The 19,261-nt window shown below is 39.3% G+C and overlaps 1 protein-coding gene across 5 annotated transcripts in view; it reads right to left on the bottom strand.

Annotated features, from left to right (window-relative positions):
• The window catches only part of DOCK1 (dedicator of cytokinesis 1), a 314,587-nt gene that overhangs the window by 272,566 nt on the left and 22,760 nt on the right, over nt 1-19,261 (bottom strand). For all 5 annotated transcript variants that reach the window (XM_087764572.1, XM_087764573.1, XM_087764574.1 and 2 more), the window contains exons 2-7: nt 17,675-17,758; nt 11,845-11,885; nt 9,717-9,772; nt 8,076-8,172; nt 4,021-4,169; nt 567-702 (exon numbers count right to left, since the gene is read on the bottom strand). In XM_087764572.1, coding sequence (XP_087620698.1) covers nt 567-702; nt 4,021-4,169; nt 8,076-8,172; nt 9,717-9,772; nt 11,845-11,885; nt 17,675-17,758 — 563 coding nt within the window. The remainder of the gene's footprint in view (nt 1-566; nt 703-4,020; nt 4,170-8,075; nt 8,173-9,716; nt 9,773-11,844; nt 11,886-17,674; nt 17,759-19,261) is intronic.

Raw genomic sequence — 19,261 nt, 5'->3', positions numbered from 1 at the left:
TGAAGTGCCAAATCATGGGGGGATGGGGGAAGGAAAGAAAGATGTCTTCACTTATTAAAAAGAGCTAAACAAATGGACGAAAAGACAGAGCCTTAAATATACTTGACCAAAAAAAGGAAGTTTGTTCTTTGCTTTGTCTGATGTTTTTCTGACAGGTACAGAGTGCCAAATCTGAGAATGTCTTTAAATTTGCCTCCTGTATTTCAACAAACAAATTGCATGATTGGTGTACAGAAATCATACACATAATAAGGACATTATTCTACTTGATTCTCAAAAATAAACTCTCATAACAACCTAACATACAAACCTGCTACATATGCATCTCTGATATTAACCCACAAACGTAGTTTGACTTATTGATACAGGTCTTAACCATAAATTCTACTAAGCCCTTTAAAAGACTGAAAAGACAATTAAACAGGCTAAGAGGTAAATGTTTAAGCCTGATAACTCTTCCTAAACACAACAAATTCTTCATTACCAATGCTAAAAATAATAGTCACCTAGTTAGTTTACAGTCTTATGTTTCAAAAGGAAAAGCTACAGTGCACAGTATATCTTACTTTTTCCTCCTGTAGCCTCTCTTCAACTTGCTTGGAAGCTATTTCATGTGCTCTGAAAAGACTAATCGTGCTGGTCTGCTCTGGGTCCAAAATATTGCCATCTTCATCTCTAACGACCAGATCTAAATCAAGAATTCTAAACAAACAAAAAAAATATGCTTGTGAATTAACAGTGCTAAAATAAATACTTAAAAAATACCTGCCAAGTGTTTAACATTAAAGTCATCCACACCTGACATATGACAGAAAAAGCATTATTTGATACATGGTAAAACACTTTAACGTGTCACCAACCCCGGAGATAACCATCCCTGGCTGGAAGTCACTTTCTCCCCCAGCACAGAGAGAACCGACACAAATGAAACAGCCGAACAGCTGGGGAGTAATTTCTTAAACAACTAAATTTGCAGGAGACTTTGTCTCCTCCTCTGCTTCATCTGATGGTTTGAACAAACAACCCCTACAGTCACACCACATGCAAATTGGTCAGTTCGTTCTGTCCCACTCCACATTCTCCTCCAGAAGAGGCACATTCCTGTTTTAGCAAAAACCGATGAGATACCAGAAGGCATAAGTTGTTTCCCTTTATTTAAAGCAGAAGCCAGATTTCTGTCAGCAGGGTGTTAACGTCCGTGATTACCTTCTGCAGAGAGGAAGGTTTCTGCCATAATCAAATCCAGCCTTAGGAAAGACCTCACATTTTTCCACATTAGTACAGTGCTGGCAGCAGAACAACAGATAAAAAAAAAAAAAATCAGGTCTAGATGGATCTGTGTTTCTCCACCTATCTTCCCTAAGACTGACCTCCTCACCTCCGCTTCAATACATATGGTCCCTATTTTCTTCTTCTAACTCTGTAGCCACCTCTCACGATGGAGCTGCTGTAACTTTGGTTTTGAAATATGTTTGATTAATGAGCTTAAATCAAACTTGCAGTGTCCGACAAGCCACACAGAGGTTCATGGTTTATCTGAGAGTAAGTCCCCTTTGGACATGACCCACAATCGCTTGAAAAGAAGAAGAGCAGCTGTGGCAGACGAAGACATGTTTCATGTACTTAGAGAATCACTCCTCGCCCCTGCCTTGCAAGAGGGAAACCGGGAGGATTGAAACAAAGCCTTGAGCAGGGTCAGTACAGAAACCCCTCAATTAATTGCACTGCATTTATTCAAAGGTGGATGAACATCACTCAAACAAGTTGCAGAGCACAGGCAGCAGCTTATTAAGAAACACCTCCTAAGCCCTACTCTGTAACAGGACCTAGTCATCACGAAACTCTCTTAAGCATCCCTGGACCACCAAGCTCCCAGACGAATTTTCTAGTGAGAAAATGGTTTCATCATTGAAACCAAACAGAAAAGCAGCCAAAATTGTCTTGCTCCTCCCTACTACTGTTTCCTGGACAGCAGCCACAGGAGATACACCCACTGGCCACTTGCATTGCAACAGTCAGCCCTGGAGGAACAAAAGCAGAGTCCTTCCACAGGAGACACCCACCTGGACCAGAGGAAAAGGTAGCTCAGAAATTCAGAGAAAGACTAATCACCCAGCCTACTACACACTAACGGGACGAGAATGTTTGCGCAGACTGACAGACAGAACCACAGAATGGTCTGGGTTGGAGGGGACCTTAAAGACCATCTGGTTCCAACCCCCTGCCACGGGCAGGGACACCTTCTGCTAGACCAGGCTGCTCAAGTAAATAGATAAATAAATAAATAGAAGCAAACACTCCTTTGACTTAATTTCTTTGTTTTATCCTTTAACTTGCAAAGGATGCTTGGAAAAAAATTGACTTTTTTCCTAAGTGTCCCAGTTACAGATTTTTGCAACTGAACAAAAAAAATGTGTTTTCACAACAAAATTACCTGACCCAATTTCAGAAAAACATTGAACATACAAATTCGTAAGGCCATTTTTACTTCCTCAGTTATTTTGACAACATGCAGTGAAATTGCTGTCTTTATTTATAGGAAAAATCTTATTTACAAATCAGTATTTCACAAAACAGGAAAAGTTAGGATATGATTAGATCAGAAAACATTTATAAAACGCATAATGAATTCATTCTGTCTGGATATTGAAAGCATCATCCGTGCTTATTTTAGACGACAGTGAATGTATGACTACATTAGAAACATACGGTATCTTTCAGTTATGACTATTTACTCTGAAGTTCAAATTCACTTCCCTCCTGTACACCACAGACAATGTTCTGATCACTTAATTAGTCCATCAGAACATTATGAATATAAAGCACAGCACAAGATGTTCCATTGTACTTGAACGCTGAGCATCTGGAGGTTTTTCAGAGTAACTTTAACCATCTCCTTAGCCAGATGGTAAAATACAGTAGCCAAACAAATAATATCAACAACATCTGGTTAATTGTCTACTGAGGTACAACAGTCCATATCCTGGATTATAAATGATAATTACTGACTGAATGCAGTTACTGATGATTTTTTAAATTTTTTGTTTTCTAAATCACAGCTTTTGCTGATAAAGTGCATTAACAGAAATACTGCAAATTTGTCAGTTCTTAAGGAATAAAACACAAATAGCTGAAATCTGATGAGTTATTTAAATCCCTTGGGATTTAAAGACTGGCTTGCTGAAAACTTTTTCAGTCCCCAGGTACGCAGTGCTACAACGCTGCCTCTCAGTAGTCAAAGCACTGCTTCAAATAATTTCCTGATTGAAGTGTAAGATATGATTTCTCATTTTCAACCAAAACAGAAAGTCATAACTGTATAGACAACTTGTAACCTAAAAGTTGTATTTAAAAAAATTTTGCTCTCCACTCTTTGGAGAGTTAATATGTCTGAATTACAAACGTAACTAACATATGCCACCTATGTTGCTGTCTTTTTTTTTTTTGGTAAATATTTCCTTCACAGTCTCCATTCTCTTTTGTTAAATAGATACTTTCTTTTATTAAATCTGTCTGTTAATCTTTGGGTACAAGCTGGATACTATATAAGTAGAGGAACAATGAGCTAAACGATGCTTCTGAGCCAAATCCTTCAGCATGACATTACAGCGAAGTGGCTTCAAGGCACACGCAGCTGGTGATGTTGAGAAGGCAACAACTGTTTATGCTGCAGAACCAAGTAAGAGTTCAGATTATATTTAAGGGAGGCAATACTTGCACTTTTCAATTGACCTTAAAAATTACAACTTCACACCAGTATCAAATTGATAATATCATCAAGCAAGTGAAAGAGTTACATATGGATTCCACTTTACAGATTATAATTTGTACTATATTTTCAAGATGCTATATCAACTTCATTCTTTGTTTTTTCTATAACAAGACCGTTCATATACTACTATTACATCTCCGTAAACACAGGAATAAAAGAATCTTGCAAGAAGTCATTGACAGCAAATATGTATTACACAAGCTAATTTGGTTTGAAGCATAAACACTTGGAAAGCATTGTTCACAAACCTGTTGCCATAGTCAATTTTGGCAGTCACTTTCTTTTTCAGTTCTTTGAGCTCATCTTGGGGTAGGGTCCCAGACAGTATTTGAGATCTCCACTCAATAAGATCATATATCATGTGCCGTACACTGCGAAACATTTCTCTGTTATCTTGCTGTTTGGAGGAAAAAGACGGGTAGAAGTTAGTTTTGATGTATCCTGATCATCTTTTAAATACATATAATAAATTGCAATTATAAAATAAGAACTTGAAATTGAGTAAGAGTCTACTATTAGCTCTAAAATAGAAGCCTAACTTTCTATACCACAGAACAGAATACGAAGAGTCTTACACTCTGCTTTAGGTATCTAAATAACTGTAAATGCTTGTGTTTATGTTACCTTAAAACCAGGTCATACTGTATTCAGACCAGGCATTCAAGGGAAAGATAATCTTTTCTTGGTTCACAGCATAAATGACCCTCTATACCGAGTAGAACAGGACTAAAACCGGTGCAGTTTAGAGGCAAGAGGCTCATGTTCTGCAATACTCCATCTGCAACACATTAGAGAACCCTTTCCTCCCCTAGTTAAATCTTCAGAATAACACTTTAAAATTCCTCAGTGTGCAAAGCCGAGTGCATCAGTATCTTACGCATCCACAGGTAACATCTGAATGAATGTGGAAAACCAGGAAAGCACTAAACCTGTAGGAAGTTAAATACCTTAATTGTTTATGAAGGCTGGAACTACGGATACTAAATAGTGCCAGCAGCAGGCACCAACTTCCCTTGGCAACACTCAGCTCAGCCAGGACACAAGAAGATAAAGTTCCAGACTTATAATGGAAGAAACCTTTTTTCCAGAGTGTTTTCTTTATGCATGCCCATACACACACTCATTCAAAGACAAAAGATCAAATCTTTAAGCACAAAAAGGAATTTGACGTGTTGCTTTGAACTGTGGACAGCGCATATATGTAACAATTTTAGCACAAACAAACCATACTACGCAAAACTGAAGTTGCAGAACAAGGGCCTTTCTATTTTTATTGTGGAAGGTAACATCCAGACAAAGACAACACAGAGGCCCTGCATGTTTTGACCCTTACCCAGAAGCAGTCTCTCCTACTGTCTTCATAACCCTCAAAATCTAAGCCATTAGTTCAACGCACTTTTAAAAAGAATACACCTTTCTGAACCCCCTGCATCAATGCATTACTCAGGCTACGCGTAGCTACCTTTCATTCAGGCTACACCCAGGCCTTATTTGACTGAAAACAACTCGAATAATTAAATAATTAAAATAAAATTCTCTGCTATATATAAAAGACAATGAAAAACTGCAGAAGGTGCAGAAAAAGAATATAATGACTCAAAGACTCAGGGAAAAAATATCTAACTGTGAAACTTAAAGACTTCAGTTTGTTCAGATAATCAAAAAGCTGACTTGATTATAGCGTGAGAACCTTCACAGAGAGAAAATACCCGTTATTAAAAGCTCTTTAATGTAGCAGAGAAAGACACAACAGGCACATACGGCTGGAAGCTAAATACAGACAAATCCAAATGGGAAAGAGGTTCATGATTTTCGATGCTGCAGGCAATCATAAACTACTGAGATGAAGAACAGGGCACATCCTCTGCTATCTGCAAATCAAAACTGAATACCTATTCAATATTCAAAGACAAATTACAAACTGAATAAAGGCATAAATGTGGTCATTTAATGACTTGTGATATGCAAGATGTGGACAACACGGAATATCACTCTATTCTGCAGATGGACCAGCCTGAAACCAGCTACCTCCAGTAAATCAAATCTCCCTTGAAAAGGCAATCCCAGTGCACCGATGCTCTTTTTGGCAGTTGACCACATGCAATTAATCTAGCAGATATCCTTGAGATACAAGCTATAAACAAACTCATTAAGTGATCTACCTACTCAGACTAAAGCTGTAAGAGGCCCTGGAACCCTTTCTGCTACCAAGCTGAGGCCACTGGTAGCATCGCACCTCGCCTGCTCTTGAATTCCAAGTTATTAGCAAAGCACTGCAGTATTGTTTAGCTGTTCACGTGTCTTCATGGAAGTAAATGCATGACACATGAGATGTTAAACATTAACGGTTAGAGCAAGCGATTCCCACACTAGGAGAATTTTGTAATTTTCTAAAAGTTACTGCTAGAAAAAGCACACACAATTCTGGGTAAGAAACCTTCGAACAACGTCTTTTGCTATTCCTCCTTTCTTATTATGTGTGCACCACAACCAAGTCTTGTGTGGTTCTGCAAGTGGTATTTCTCCGACATTAAACAATATGAGACTTCATACTCAGGATAATCCCCAAATAAAAGACATCAGGGTCAAAACGTAATCCTCACTGTCCTTAGCAGCACATAGCAGTGGACCCCAGGGCAAAGCTGTTCTCAGTGTCCTCTTCAGAGTCTGCCTGTCTGCTTCTTCCTTGCTCCTCAACACATGGCCTCTCTAGTACCACATCATGTTAAGGCTCTCTCTTTACTGTATCATAGAATCATAGAATGGTTTGGGTTCAAGGGACCTTAAAGATCACCTGGTTCCAACCCCCTGCCATGGGCAGGGACACCCACCACTGGACCAGGTTGCTCAAAGCCCCATCCAACCTGGCCTTGAACACCGCCAGGGATGGGGCAGCCACAGCTTCGCTGGGCAGCCTGTGCCAGTGCCTCACCACCCTCATAGGGAAGAATTTCTTCCTTACATCTAAATCTAAATCTCCCCTCTTTCAGTTTAAAGCCGTTACCCCTTGTCCCATCCTTGCAAAAAGTCCCTCTCCAGCTTTCTTGTAGGCCCTCTTCAGGTACTGGAAGGCTGCTATAAGGTGTCCCCAGAGCCTTCTCCTCTCCAGGCTGAACAACCCCAACTCTCTCAGCCCGTCCTCATAGGTGGGGTGCTCCAGCCCTCTAACAATCTGTTTCTCTTCAGATATAATCTGTTCCTCTTCATATAACATATTATCCTTCATCCCATCTACTGCAACACTGCATCACTTCCAGCATACTGTATTTTTAATCTTTATTTTCATAGGTGTGATTAAAAACCAACCCAGTCAACACAAACATAGTCATTTCCAGTTAGTGTCTTCATTACACAGCTTGCACTTTTATGACAGAATATTTCAAACATATTTATAAGAAGCAGAGATCGTGCATTAAACCCTACTTTAAATATAAGGCTTTCATGTCCCCATTACCTTGTTACAGTGACCTTATACAAGGAGAGCATGAGAAGTCTGAGCTAGGGTACCTTACATCCTACAGCACGCTGTTGCTTTACATCCGAACTGCATTTTTAAGTGTACATTTGAACACTCTTTACACCTTACTTAGCAATACTTGAATATATGTAGTTTCATGCCTATTTTATTTTTCTATTATACCATCTGATAGATCATCAATGCAAATGCTTATTACTACAAATTTCTAAGAATATATTCTTATGTACTTGGAACTTAAGCATATGAAAATAATCAGGAATGTAACTTAAGATCAGGATAAATTGGGAACAATCAACTTCAAGTACAAGAATACTGAGAGGTAAAAGGCACACATTGATGATTTTTCAAAGTTTACACTCACAAATTCAACATCAAACATTCAATTTCCTCATAACATAGATCAACAGCCTTAAGAACTGCCCTCAAAACCATTTTCTTCATTTCTTTAACACAATTGTCTACAGATTTGGAAAAATCCAATATATATCTTAAAAATCCAATGTCTTCTGTATAATAGTGCCCCATGAAAAAGGGGTCATAACAGCTCCACTATTTGTTGCTAGATCAGGGTAACACTGTAAAAACCTGATTCTGCACAAGAAATACACAGTATTTGAGAAAACACTCAAAAGAAACACTACCAAGATTTGTGCCTTAACACAGATGATGCTAAATAGCTTTTCAGCATTAAAAGTAGCGTTTAGAAACAGTAACAGAAGTGGAATTTCTTTAATAGTTCCCCCATACTTCTCACTGTACCTTCATAGCATCACTCTTGTCACAAACCGTACAGTATTGTAAATCTCTTCCTAAGTTGATACTTACAACATATAATTGCCGCCATATTATAGACCATTCCCGCAGCGTAGTGGTAACCTCCTGAATCAAGGGGAGCTCATTGGGTATAACTGTTTCATGTTGTCTTAAGAGGAAGAGAAAAAGAGAGTTTGAATTAAGTAGCAGTTTGGGGTAGGATGGCAGAACTGTTACTAAGAAGGAACTCTTCATTTCCAAAACCAATTCAATAACGACAGGATTGAAAATAACATCACGTACTGCAAATTTCTAAGTTAACAAAGAATGTACCATCACATACAGAAGCAGCTGCACGAGTACATCCCGCGACATAAAGGGTACTTTGGTGGGCTGAGACTACGCTACTGAGCTCACGCCTTTTTTTTTTTCCTTCTCCTTATTTCCATACTCACAAGATAACGATATCAATACATACCTCACCGTACCATTTATTACTGAGATACTAATTTTAGAAGAAGCAACCAAGACGAAAGTCAGATCTGCGCAACCTACAATGCCATGATACTAACGTGAACTTATTTTTCAAAATATTGGTCTTGCAAAGAAAAACTAAGCAGGCGCGTCATTACCATTAAGTTTCTGTATGACTTGTTTTAAAATTGCGTGCCATGAAAAGTAAGAAACAACAGCTAGATCTTTTAATATCTCAGAAGTAGGGTACTTAAAGGCAGTTTTGTAATCAGCAAGAAAGATGTCATTATGCAGCAATCTCATGTTTAGTAGTTTCATCATTTACATATTTAACAGTGTATAAAAATAAATCGGGCACAAAGGAATAAAATATTTTAATCCTGTTTCACTCCATTTCATACCTGGCTAATTATTTATTAATTTCACTTCACATTTTTGGGGGGGATTTGGTTGGGTTTTTTTTCCTGTTTTTAAACTACACTTTTGTATCAATGGTAGGAACTTTTACAAGCATGCCCGGCAATGCTGATTTGATATATGAAGATTTGAACTTTAACAGCTATTAAATACCAAAAACCAGCCCAAACTATTTAAGTGTTGCACACATCAGGCAAGGGAGCAGGAGAATCACAAACTGAACAATTCGCCAGAACTGCTCGGTAAGGCAGAAAACGATGCCTGGACAATGGCTTTCAGTGAGGATCTAGTCTACAAGATTTACTAAAGAGGGAATTAAGAAATTACTTAAATTTCATCTGCATAAAAGAAAAGTATCTCATATCAAAGGTCTTTTTAATATACCAAGCAGAAGCCATAAGACTCAAGGGCTGGAAGATAAAAGAAGTTGGGAAAACTGAAATTAGAACTAAAGCGGGGGCAGGGAGCAGAGGAAGTTAATCTAGGTAATTATTAGTTGAGAGAGTAATAAAAGTTATAAAGAAAAATGGTAAATTATTAATTCTTCTGAAACATTTACATTAATACAGAGAAGGTTATGCTTTAGCTCAACTACATGACAACGTGGCTAAAGACAGTACTAGCCAGAAGCACTGCTGATGACAGCGCCCTCGAACTTGAGGTGAGCCACCAATTTACAATATTTTAAAAAAAGAAATACACACATTTTCATCATCAGCTCCTTAACCAACTGGAAACAAGTGTAAGTTATCTGATAAAACACCAAAATTATATCGATACAAATAAGAAAATGGATTTTCATTATTTTCAAATCAAACTTACCCTTTGCCTTCAACTATCGCTTCCTTAAGATGTATATAGGAGGCAGGAAATATGCCCTTTGAGAGGGAGGGAGAGGAAAAAAATGTTTTAAATAACCAGTTGCACATAACATGTATCTGTTACCTAAAGATATGCCAAGACACATTGCCGGGTCTGCAGAGCCACTCACATCCTCTTAAGCATCGCAGTAGTTGTTTTGGGGTGTTTTGGGTTTTTTTTTTTTAATGTACACTTAAATTTTGTATTGCGTGTCCTTTCAAGAAGGTGTTATTGTAACCTTAGCAAACAGACTCCATGTTTTTAAACCTATCTTCACAATATTGAAGAAAACAAAGACACCCTGTCACAAGTGACCCTGCAGAGGGGTATTTCCTCCCCCAGCTCAAGGTACAGTTTGCCATGATTCTCCAGGTCCCTGGGTGATTACATACAGACACAAATTAAGACAGATTTCCTTTTAAAAGTGTGAAAGACAGATGATTTTACATAGATACTACAAAATGACATTTTGCCCATGATCCAGGTCCGCTGCTGGGTTTTCCTCATGTCTAAGCAAGCCTTTTTACCCTGCTCTAAGATGTTGCTTCTGTTCCCAAAGTGTTTCCTCCAGTGTTTCCAGGTTTCCCATTAAAATAAACACTGCATGAGACCGGGCAGCATACTGGGCTGCCTTGCTCTGCAATAAACGGGCACGTGCACGTGCAGAAAGCACACATCCTACGTTGCAACCTATAGTACACAGACCATATGTAATGTAGTGTCTTCTACCACCAACCGATCGTTACTGCTACGAGCCTAAAACCTCTTCAACAGACAGTACTGCAAAAGGCCAGTACTGCTTTTCTGAAAAAGTGTTCTAAATTAATCTCGAGATTCCAGAAACACAATAATAGTTTCAAAACAGTCTAAGCTCATATTAAAAAATAATTCAAGTCAAGCTGAGAAAACAAGTTCCTCCACCTCACCCTTTGAGGCAGCAGTTCAGTTTTCTTATCATCTGAGAATGCAAGAAAATAAATTCTTAGAAAGCTGCAGAAAATTGGGGGGTGAGGGGTGTGTCTTTTAGTCCCAGGGAAAAAACAAAAACAAAAAAAAAAAAACCCACACAACACAAAAAAAACCCCAACATTTAGTAGCAGTCAGACAAATGCAGCACCACAAGGAATTAATTTAAGCCAAGAAGAATGCGTAATTGCTTCGTAGGCTGTACAAGGCATGTTCATGAAATATGGTTCGTAAGAAATTTAATGTATTTCCAAAAAAAGAAAATATCAAAATAGAATAGAAAAACCATAGAACAGGCCTGGTTAGGAACTGGGTGGGACGAACCACACAACTCAGCTCTGCACTTTTAGACACGCAGACGCAACTCAAAATGCACCTCGGTAGGCAAACATTACCTTTTAAGCATTTTACTTTAAGTGAAAAAAGGAGCAAAACCAGAAGCCATTTAATTCTGGTTAATTACTACTATAAAGTAAAATGCTAAAAAAATACAACACAATGTTATAAGCTGTATTTGAGCTGTTTCCTGTCTTTTTATTTCAGAAAGGCTGCTATAAACAGCAGCCCTTTATGCACACTGAAAGCCTAACAACCAGGCAAAATGACACTGCAGAAGGTTATTCCCCCTCTCGCAGAGAACGACTGAAAATCACAATGTAGATCGCCACATCACTTTCAAGATGCAGTTGCATTTTACGAGTAATACGTTATTTAACAGACAGTGAAGCAAGGTGCCAGCCTCTAAACAGATCAACTAGAACAAAGCTCTGAACGCTTTACTGAGGCAAAGGCTCTGGTGCCCCAGTTACTGCAGAAAACACGCTGATGCACATCAAGCCATCTATAGTGACTGTAGGTACATGTACCCTTAAATTGCAAAAATCAAATTGCAACTCAGCTTTGAGGCCTTGCTAAAATAAGTTTCAGATAACTTGAAGAATTCACATTTACTACAGGTTGAGACTACACACCAGCAGTTATTAGAGAGCAGGGGACACATGGTGAATTGCTCCCATGCAGTAATGTAATACGTGTCCGAGATCTCCGTTATAACAACACACCCAATGCCGTAATACATCTTTGTCCAAGAGAAAAATGGACACTCTGCTCTGGCAACACTTACCTTCTTGGATTTTTTTCGTAGTGTATAACCTCTGTACCAACCTAGGAGGGAAAAAGGGAAAAAGCATTAAAAAGCTCATTAATGTCACCCAGCAGCTGTTCCTCCTCAGCTCAACAGCACCTGAACATGGTTTCCAATCACGCTTCACCCCTGCCAACATGCACACATGCACCCCACCTGAATTTAAATTCCCTACAGGATTAATATCCTGGCTAAAACAAGTCTTCTTGGAAGCGATAAAAATCAGAGTGATGACGATCAAACTGATGGAGAAGACTACGTGACAGAGATGCCATTTTACAGGACGTGTTTGTCATTCGTTTCAGTTCAATTAGTGATTTACCAACATAAACAAAACCAACTTAAGAGCATTAACTTTACAAATATGTACTGTTTGACTAGTTTGATTTTAAAACCTATTTAAGTTCCAGAAATGCAAGTTTCCAAATGTAGATCAGCCATTTGTCATCTCAGCAGAAAACCAGAGTACTTTGGGATTTACGATTCACACATCAAAATATAAAAGCAAGGAGCCCCACAGCCCCAGCTGAACACGAGGCAGCGAACACCCACCCCGCAGCAGCCCCGACGCCGCAGGATTATTCAGCCTGTGCCATGCTCGCAGGCAGGCGGCCATGCCTGGAAAACGGGGAGGTAATGTCTCATTTGCTGTGCCCCCAGTTCACGACACCTCTACAAGCAATCACCATGACAGCCTTTAGTGTTTCTCCAGCCGTTCCCCTTCAGCGCAACTGGATAACCAAAGCAAAACCAAAACCCTACAAGCCACGGTTGTTTTGCCTTATGGAAGACACCATGGCAGAGAAAGCAGATGAGATCTTCTGTGCACGCTGCCCCCAGTTCAGTGCTAGCTTGCTCGCACGCTTGCACTGGGGCTATTTTGTGTTTCGGTTTGTCTGCGCCGTGGCTCGCTCGCTCCTTCCTCAGCGCCCCAGGGAACCCCCGGGTGAGCGGAGCTGCCCTCCACAGCTTTTGGCAGAGTAAGCCTGGGTGCAATACCACCCCCTCCAGCCCTGCAAACAGGGGGTTTGTACAGCAAAGCATCCCTTTCCAGAGACCAACATGTGTAAGGACGGGGGGGATGACAAAGCAGACGTGGAAAAAAAAACCTACAGTCCCACTCCTGATAACAACTAGGGCAGGAAGAAAATTCAAGGAAGACAACACATACTGATAAATTAGTTACCTACACTCTGGGACTAGAAATACAAATTAAAGCCTCAAACACACAGGATTTTTCAGTCTGCTCTCCAGTAGCAAAGGGTAACATGATTCATCATCTTCACACTGCATCAGAAGCCTGTCCTCCGTGATCGCTTAGGGATAGTGCTATCTTCTTCAATCTGGTGCCTACAACCATCATAGCTCGCTTCCCTACAGTGGCTGCAATGGCCTCACATCTTGCATTTCCACTGCTTTTAGTGAATATCGGCAAAAACTCTTGCTGAAATGACCACGCACAGTTTCTGCCTCAGGTGCACAGAGGGCAGAGCATTTCTGCTAGCACTTACTCCACTCGCTGAAGTCTGTGCAGGGACATGCACAGATTTCAATCCTATTGAAGAACTAAATTCCCTCAGTTTTGTATGAATAAACCAACATGTTGAAGTTCTGGAGGCTAAACTGATAAGCACCATAACTCCAAATCAAATGCACTGTACAAACTAAATAACGTAGAATTGTATTATCTCTGCCACCTCGCTTCTCCCATCCCATCTTCTGTGCTGTCTGACTCAGGACATTGCGCTGCACCTGCAGATTAAAAAGCTACGTAGCAAAGAAAGCTCCTCACCATTGAACCTCTACTTTCTGAAGCTTTGCAGTAAGCAGTAAGAGCTACAAGATTGCTGATAAAAAAACAGCCAAAATCTGCCCTGGAGAACTGGTTACACTCCCGCTCGTTGCAGAGGTCCTGACGCGGCCAGGCAAGTCCAACCAGGCTCTTCGCTGGCAGCCACCCCCTAAATGTGCTTCTTGCTGGGTGTCAAGCCTGTAGCTACGCAGTGGGAGCCCAGTTTTCAGAGCTAAACTCTCACTGATTCAACTGGAGGCACTGAGTCTTTCCATGAACACGTACGTATAAGAGCAACATAATTTAAATATATGAAGTCGTCTCTAAAACAGAGAGTCTTGTAAAAACTATTCATTTTCTTAGTTCTCCACCTGCAAGACGAGGGTAGTTCTTCTCTACATGCAGACACATACAGGCACTACAAAAGTGACCAAGTCTCTCATGAACATGAATTAAAGTAATTAAGACACAAAACTGTGATTTTTCTTCAACGTGTAATAAATAAGGTTTGCTGTCAGAGACTGGACAAGGGAAAAAAAAGTATAGTACAGCCGCTGCTTTAGGTGGGTGTATTCTCACGCACCTATCGACCTATGTTGTGGCCCTGCCTACCTTTAGCTCCTGATTTTGTAACCTCAGCGGTTTTGGAGATCATGAAAAAAAAAAATGAATGAAAACCCCAAAGCCTGAGGGCAGAGAGGGCAAATACCCACTGCCAACCCCCCCCAGGAGCACACAGCGCAGAGCTCCAGATCCTTCTCACTCTATTCACGGCCAATTTGGTTTCAGACAAAATGCCAGTGAGAGGAAACAGGCTGATTCCATAAATATTTTTCTAAAGTGACCTGGGCTTTCAAGTGGCTTACTGATGTGTTACAGCGTTTCTAGCCTCTCCCTTAATAAATATTATGGGATATAATGGCTGGAAATATGCATCCACATAAATGCCCAACTAAGAAAAGGGATCAATGAAATATTTGTGTCTCTGTTAAAGCTGAAAAAGACACTCAAAGGGAAAAATTTGCTGTTGTTTCTCTTGAATGATGCACTTATTTACTACACAGTTACCCAGATAAGGTATTTGCTGCATTTAAAAAAAAAATCTAAAAGCTGCAACCAACAACTAAACATTCCCACAGCATCAGGAATAACTTATTTGAAAATATTTATTTGGGAACCCAAACTCCCTTCCCACAGCAGCACTAGAAACTTGAACTACTGTTCAAACACGCAAGCGTGGTTTTGGGGCTTATTTGCTGTTATATTTAATAGCTATTCAACTTAATAAGGCACGTTCATTGATCATATGTTCTGTTTGCCCATCGCACCAAATAATGTAAAGAAACAGAATTAAGAAAATAAACATCAGGCAAGTACTAATTCAGAACATGGCAAATATTTGCTTTGGGATATCTGCTATGAAATACAATCCTTGCAAGATGAAGGATATTTATGAAGTCCAGTGCCTTTGCTGTTTGGCTTTTTCTGTAAGGCTCACATTAGAAGGAGTGAGAGGAAGTTTTCTAACTGAAAAATAAAATGGTCTGCAATTCTACCTGATAGAAAAAATAATAATTTGACTTTCAAGATCAATTATTCTAGGAAGTAGTTTTTAAACATTGAGATTTAACAGTGAAATATGCACATTGATTTCCAATCTCCTAAGTCCTATAAAAATATAGGCTGTTTGCAACAAGCCTCCAACTTTACAGGATCTGCACATTGAATTATTTGTACAAACTTCTTCCTGCATTTCAGAGGGGAAAAAAGTTTTCTTTGATTAAAACTTAAAAGATTAGAAATATTTTAGTAATAAAAGTCAAATTCCAGAATAAATTCTACACAGAGGGAAAAAAAAAAATATTTTTAATACATAAGCAAAATCCATCTTAGCAATCCATTCCAGTACATTGTAGCAACATGATATCCTACAGAAACCTGCCTGTCCTTAGAACAGGTCTTCTAGACCCAGCCCAGCATATGAGACCCAACTCTCCCAACTTCTCAGCCTCTTTCCTCTGCAGAGAGAAGACCAACTGGGCAAAGATTTACCATGAGCTTTTCTTAACAATAAAGCAGATTCAGATGGGGGGAAAAGAAAAACACAAGTACAGTCTACCATTCTCAAAGCCCATGGACACATTTAAGTCTTCAAAACTACTCCTAACTTAAGAATTATTGCAGAAAACTATTTCAAAATAGTAACAATTCTGCAGTAGGATGCCAAGAGCAGAATGCATAATACAGCAGATACCAATGAAAGAAGCCAATTTTTTTCCCCACAACCTTAAATACAGAGCAAAGCCTTTGAGAGGCACAGATCCTCAGCAAAAAGGCATTACTGACTCTTCAAATGACTTCTCTGTCCCACACTCATATTAAAAGGGGGCTTGTCTTCAGATTGGCCCATCCCACTGCAGCCTAAGACAACCATGACACAGACAGGGCCGATGGCAAGGAAGCTCCCAGACGCACACCTGGACATTTGCACAGATGGTACGAAACCTCCCGGGGCACAATCTACACAAATTTTGTATAGAGGAACTTGGACATCAAAAAGCTCAAATAATTACCTAATAATGGCAGCTCTGTGAACAAGAGAGACAAAAATTATGGCATCTAATTACTCATTACATACCTGCTGTGATGGGAAATCATTGTATAAAATGTTTGGAAGAACATTAACTTATTTGCATTTCTTTTAACATGAACTCATCCCATGTGCTTGAAGCCTAACAACCATGAGAGTGTGAAGGTCTTTCTATTATTCAAGTCTAGGGGAAAAGTGAGTCATCTCTGCTGTCCCACTTAGTTGGCAGCACTCATCATTTGATATGGTTTCACGTACCCTATTCCAGATTCAGAGTTTCTCCCACATTCATTAAATAAATCTATTTATATATGAAAGTACAAAGCTGCACAATATTTAAATCAGTCCATTTGTATTTAAAATTTTTGCATTATTAGATTTTTATTAAAGCACGTAACGTCAGATAACGGAAAGATTACTTTGCTTAGAGTCAAACTTGGCATTGCAGCTGCAAGCTGAACTCTGTAAGAAAACGCCAGCCTAGGAACAATAAGAAAATTCATTTGCACAGTGATGAGTAGAGCTTGTTCCTTTTGTTGAAATAGCATTGTTTCGTTTAGTAAATATAACAGTAAAAGCATCCTATTAAGCCAATATCTAAAACAAATTTATCACACAGATGTGCCAAAAGAGCAATGTCTAGAGAAGCAAACAAATTAAATCAATATATTAAAGTAAATCACATTTCCACAAGACAAAGAGTGTTACAATATTTTAGTTTAAACACAGACCAGTTTAGTTCTGTGGTACTTGCACCTTTCCAAACTGCAGCATGCCATAAAATTTCAACTCAAGGATATAATGAAAGAGCTGTATTTTGCTTGGCTCTGTACTGGATCAAGCAAGAGCTGAATAGCGTTATGACAATTTTCACATTCTGTTGGTTATCAAACTCGGTATTCAAATTTCCTTTTACATGGATCAAGAAGGAAAGACTTTGGTACATGTTATGTTCTGCAGCTTCATATCAAAACAAGCAAAGCATCTGAAAAGCCTGAAATCAGTCCACGGCACTGTACCCATCTTATAAGAGAGACATAAATAATTTAGGATCCAGGTGACTTTCAAATTCAGATTAAACTTCTTTTAGCAGCAGGCTCTTTTGCATTACCCGAGGGTATCCAAAAAGCATCTATCATTTCTCTAATGTAGGGTAGATGCTACGATTGACCCATACAAATAAAGCTGTGCCAACATCCATCTTCCATAGAAAACAAAATGGTTATTCACCAGGTATTGACCACATGCGTCTTCGTTCACATCTAGCATTGGTTAATTCTATGTTCATTAGAAATAATGTGTTTTGTCCTTTCGCAAGAATAAGTAATTCATTCATCACCTGATAACACGAGAAGATAAAAGTCACAAACAGAAAACTAATGCAATTGCAAAAGCAATGTTTTTAAATGCAACTTTTGCCAGCTTACCTTCATATGTTTCCAATATGTGCACAGTGTCACCTATTTGCAAGGAAAGTTCATCCGGTCCCCTCGCGTCGTAGTTGTAGAGAGCTGGACAGAGAAAACACTGCTATTAGCACATGCAAGACAACATAGCTTCCAGGATTTTTGTTTCTCCGCATAATTGTATTTATTACTCATTGTTGCCATTCTCAACATTCTAGAAAGGATTTTGTAAAAAAAAAAAAAAAAAAAAAAAAAAAAAAAAAAATTGTAAAAATTTGGCCAAATCCTTTAATCCATTAATATTTCCCCTTGCAACAAATCTCAAAAAGCCACAAGTCCACTTTCTAAAGATAGTCCCTCACTCCGTTTATAATGCTTTGCTTCTTCATAACAATACATTCAATTAATTTTTTTGTTGTACTTGCCCGTCTTCCAGCACTTTCTGTCAATTTTATGCAGTTCTGTAATGAACTGCACTGTCTTCCACTGTCAGAAAACCTACGAAGTGTCTTTAGAAAACTCGAATTACCACCACTAATATTAAAGAATCATTTCTCAGTTACTTCACTAATTCACTGCATGCGTACTATATTTAAAAACAACATGATTTCAGAATTCCTGAGTGCCAGAGGTAACTGCATCAACCTAGTGTATTCATGGGAGAGACGAGTCCTATCCCTCATTTTATAGTATTATAATCATGTTATCATACTTTACTCATTAGCAAGCCCTGACAGCATCCACAACCTGCACCACCACAACCTGCAAATTTACCAAAAGCAACGGTTTTCATAAATATTTCTGAGCGGCTCCAGTCACAAGCAGGGTGAGGAATGACAAAGTGAAAACCAGTTCCTTTTCCAGTGTTGAATTTGGAAAAAGCCTGGAGTCCTACCAGCTAGGACCACAGGCAGCAAGAGGCACAGCGCGAGAGAGATGTGAAGGACCCTCACGTTATACACAGCTGGTGTCACTACTGGAGATCTGAAATAGGGCAGAAAGGATTCTAGACCGAGAGAAACTCTCAGATTTGTTTAGATGCACCTAAATAACAAACCTCACAGCTGTGTATATTCCAAAAGCAACTTCATTGTAGGTCATGAGTTCCAGCTCAACCCTTGGAGAAGAGTCTGCTCATCACTGCCCCCCAGACCAGTGGTCAGCCTCCACCCATGCCCACCACGTTAATCTTCCTTGAAGGAGCACTGGATGAACACCTTCAGCCGATGATGAAGTCAACTGCAAAAAAATGAATGCTGGAAGCAACTGCTGGAACGGCTCCTGCCTCAAGGCCACCGACCCGCAGGCCGCCCACGCTCAGCCAGACTTCACCCCTGGCCAGGGAGTGACTTTGGAGAGAACAAAAATTGGTTTGCTCTGAAAAAAAAACCAAACCAGTAGCCAGGTATATACTACCAGAGAGAATTCAAATGGGAAAGATTTATTACCCCACTCACCAATGAAATGGCATCATAACAAATAGAAACCACAGGGATGGGTTGGTTTTTAAAGAACTGGCTGGTGAGAAAACAGAATTTTTGAGAACTGCCATCTTCAGAAGATAATAAACTACAACAACAACAAGTAATTCAAAGACCACTCCTCCCT

The sequence above is a fragment of the Nipponia nippon genome, unplaced genomic scaffold (assembly GCF_047370975.1).
Source record: "Nipponia nippon isolate SJK-2023a ecotype South Korea unplaced genomic scaffold, ASM4737097v1 scaffold_3, whole genome shotgun sequence".
NCBI lineage: Eukaryota > Metazoa > Chordata > Aves > Pelecaniformes > Threskiornithidae > Nipponia > Nipponia nippon.
Note: the sequence above shows the minus strand (reverse complement) of the source record. Positions and strands in the feature narration are given on the sequence as shown.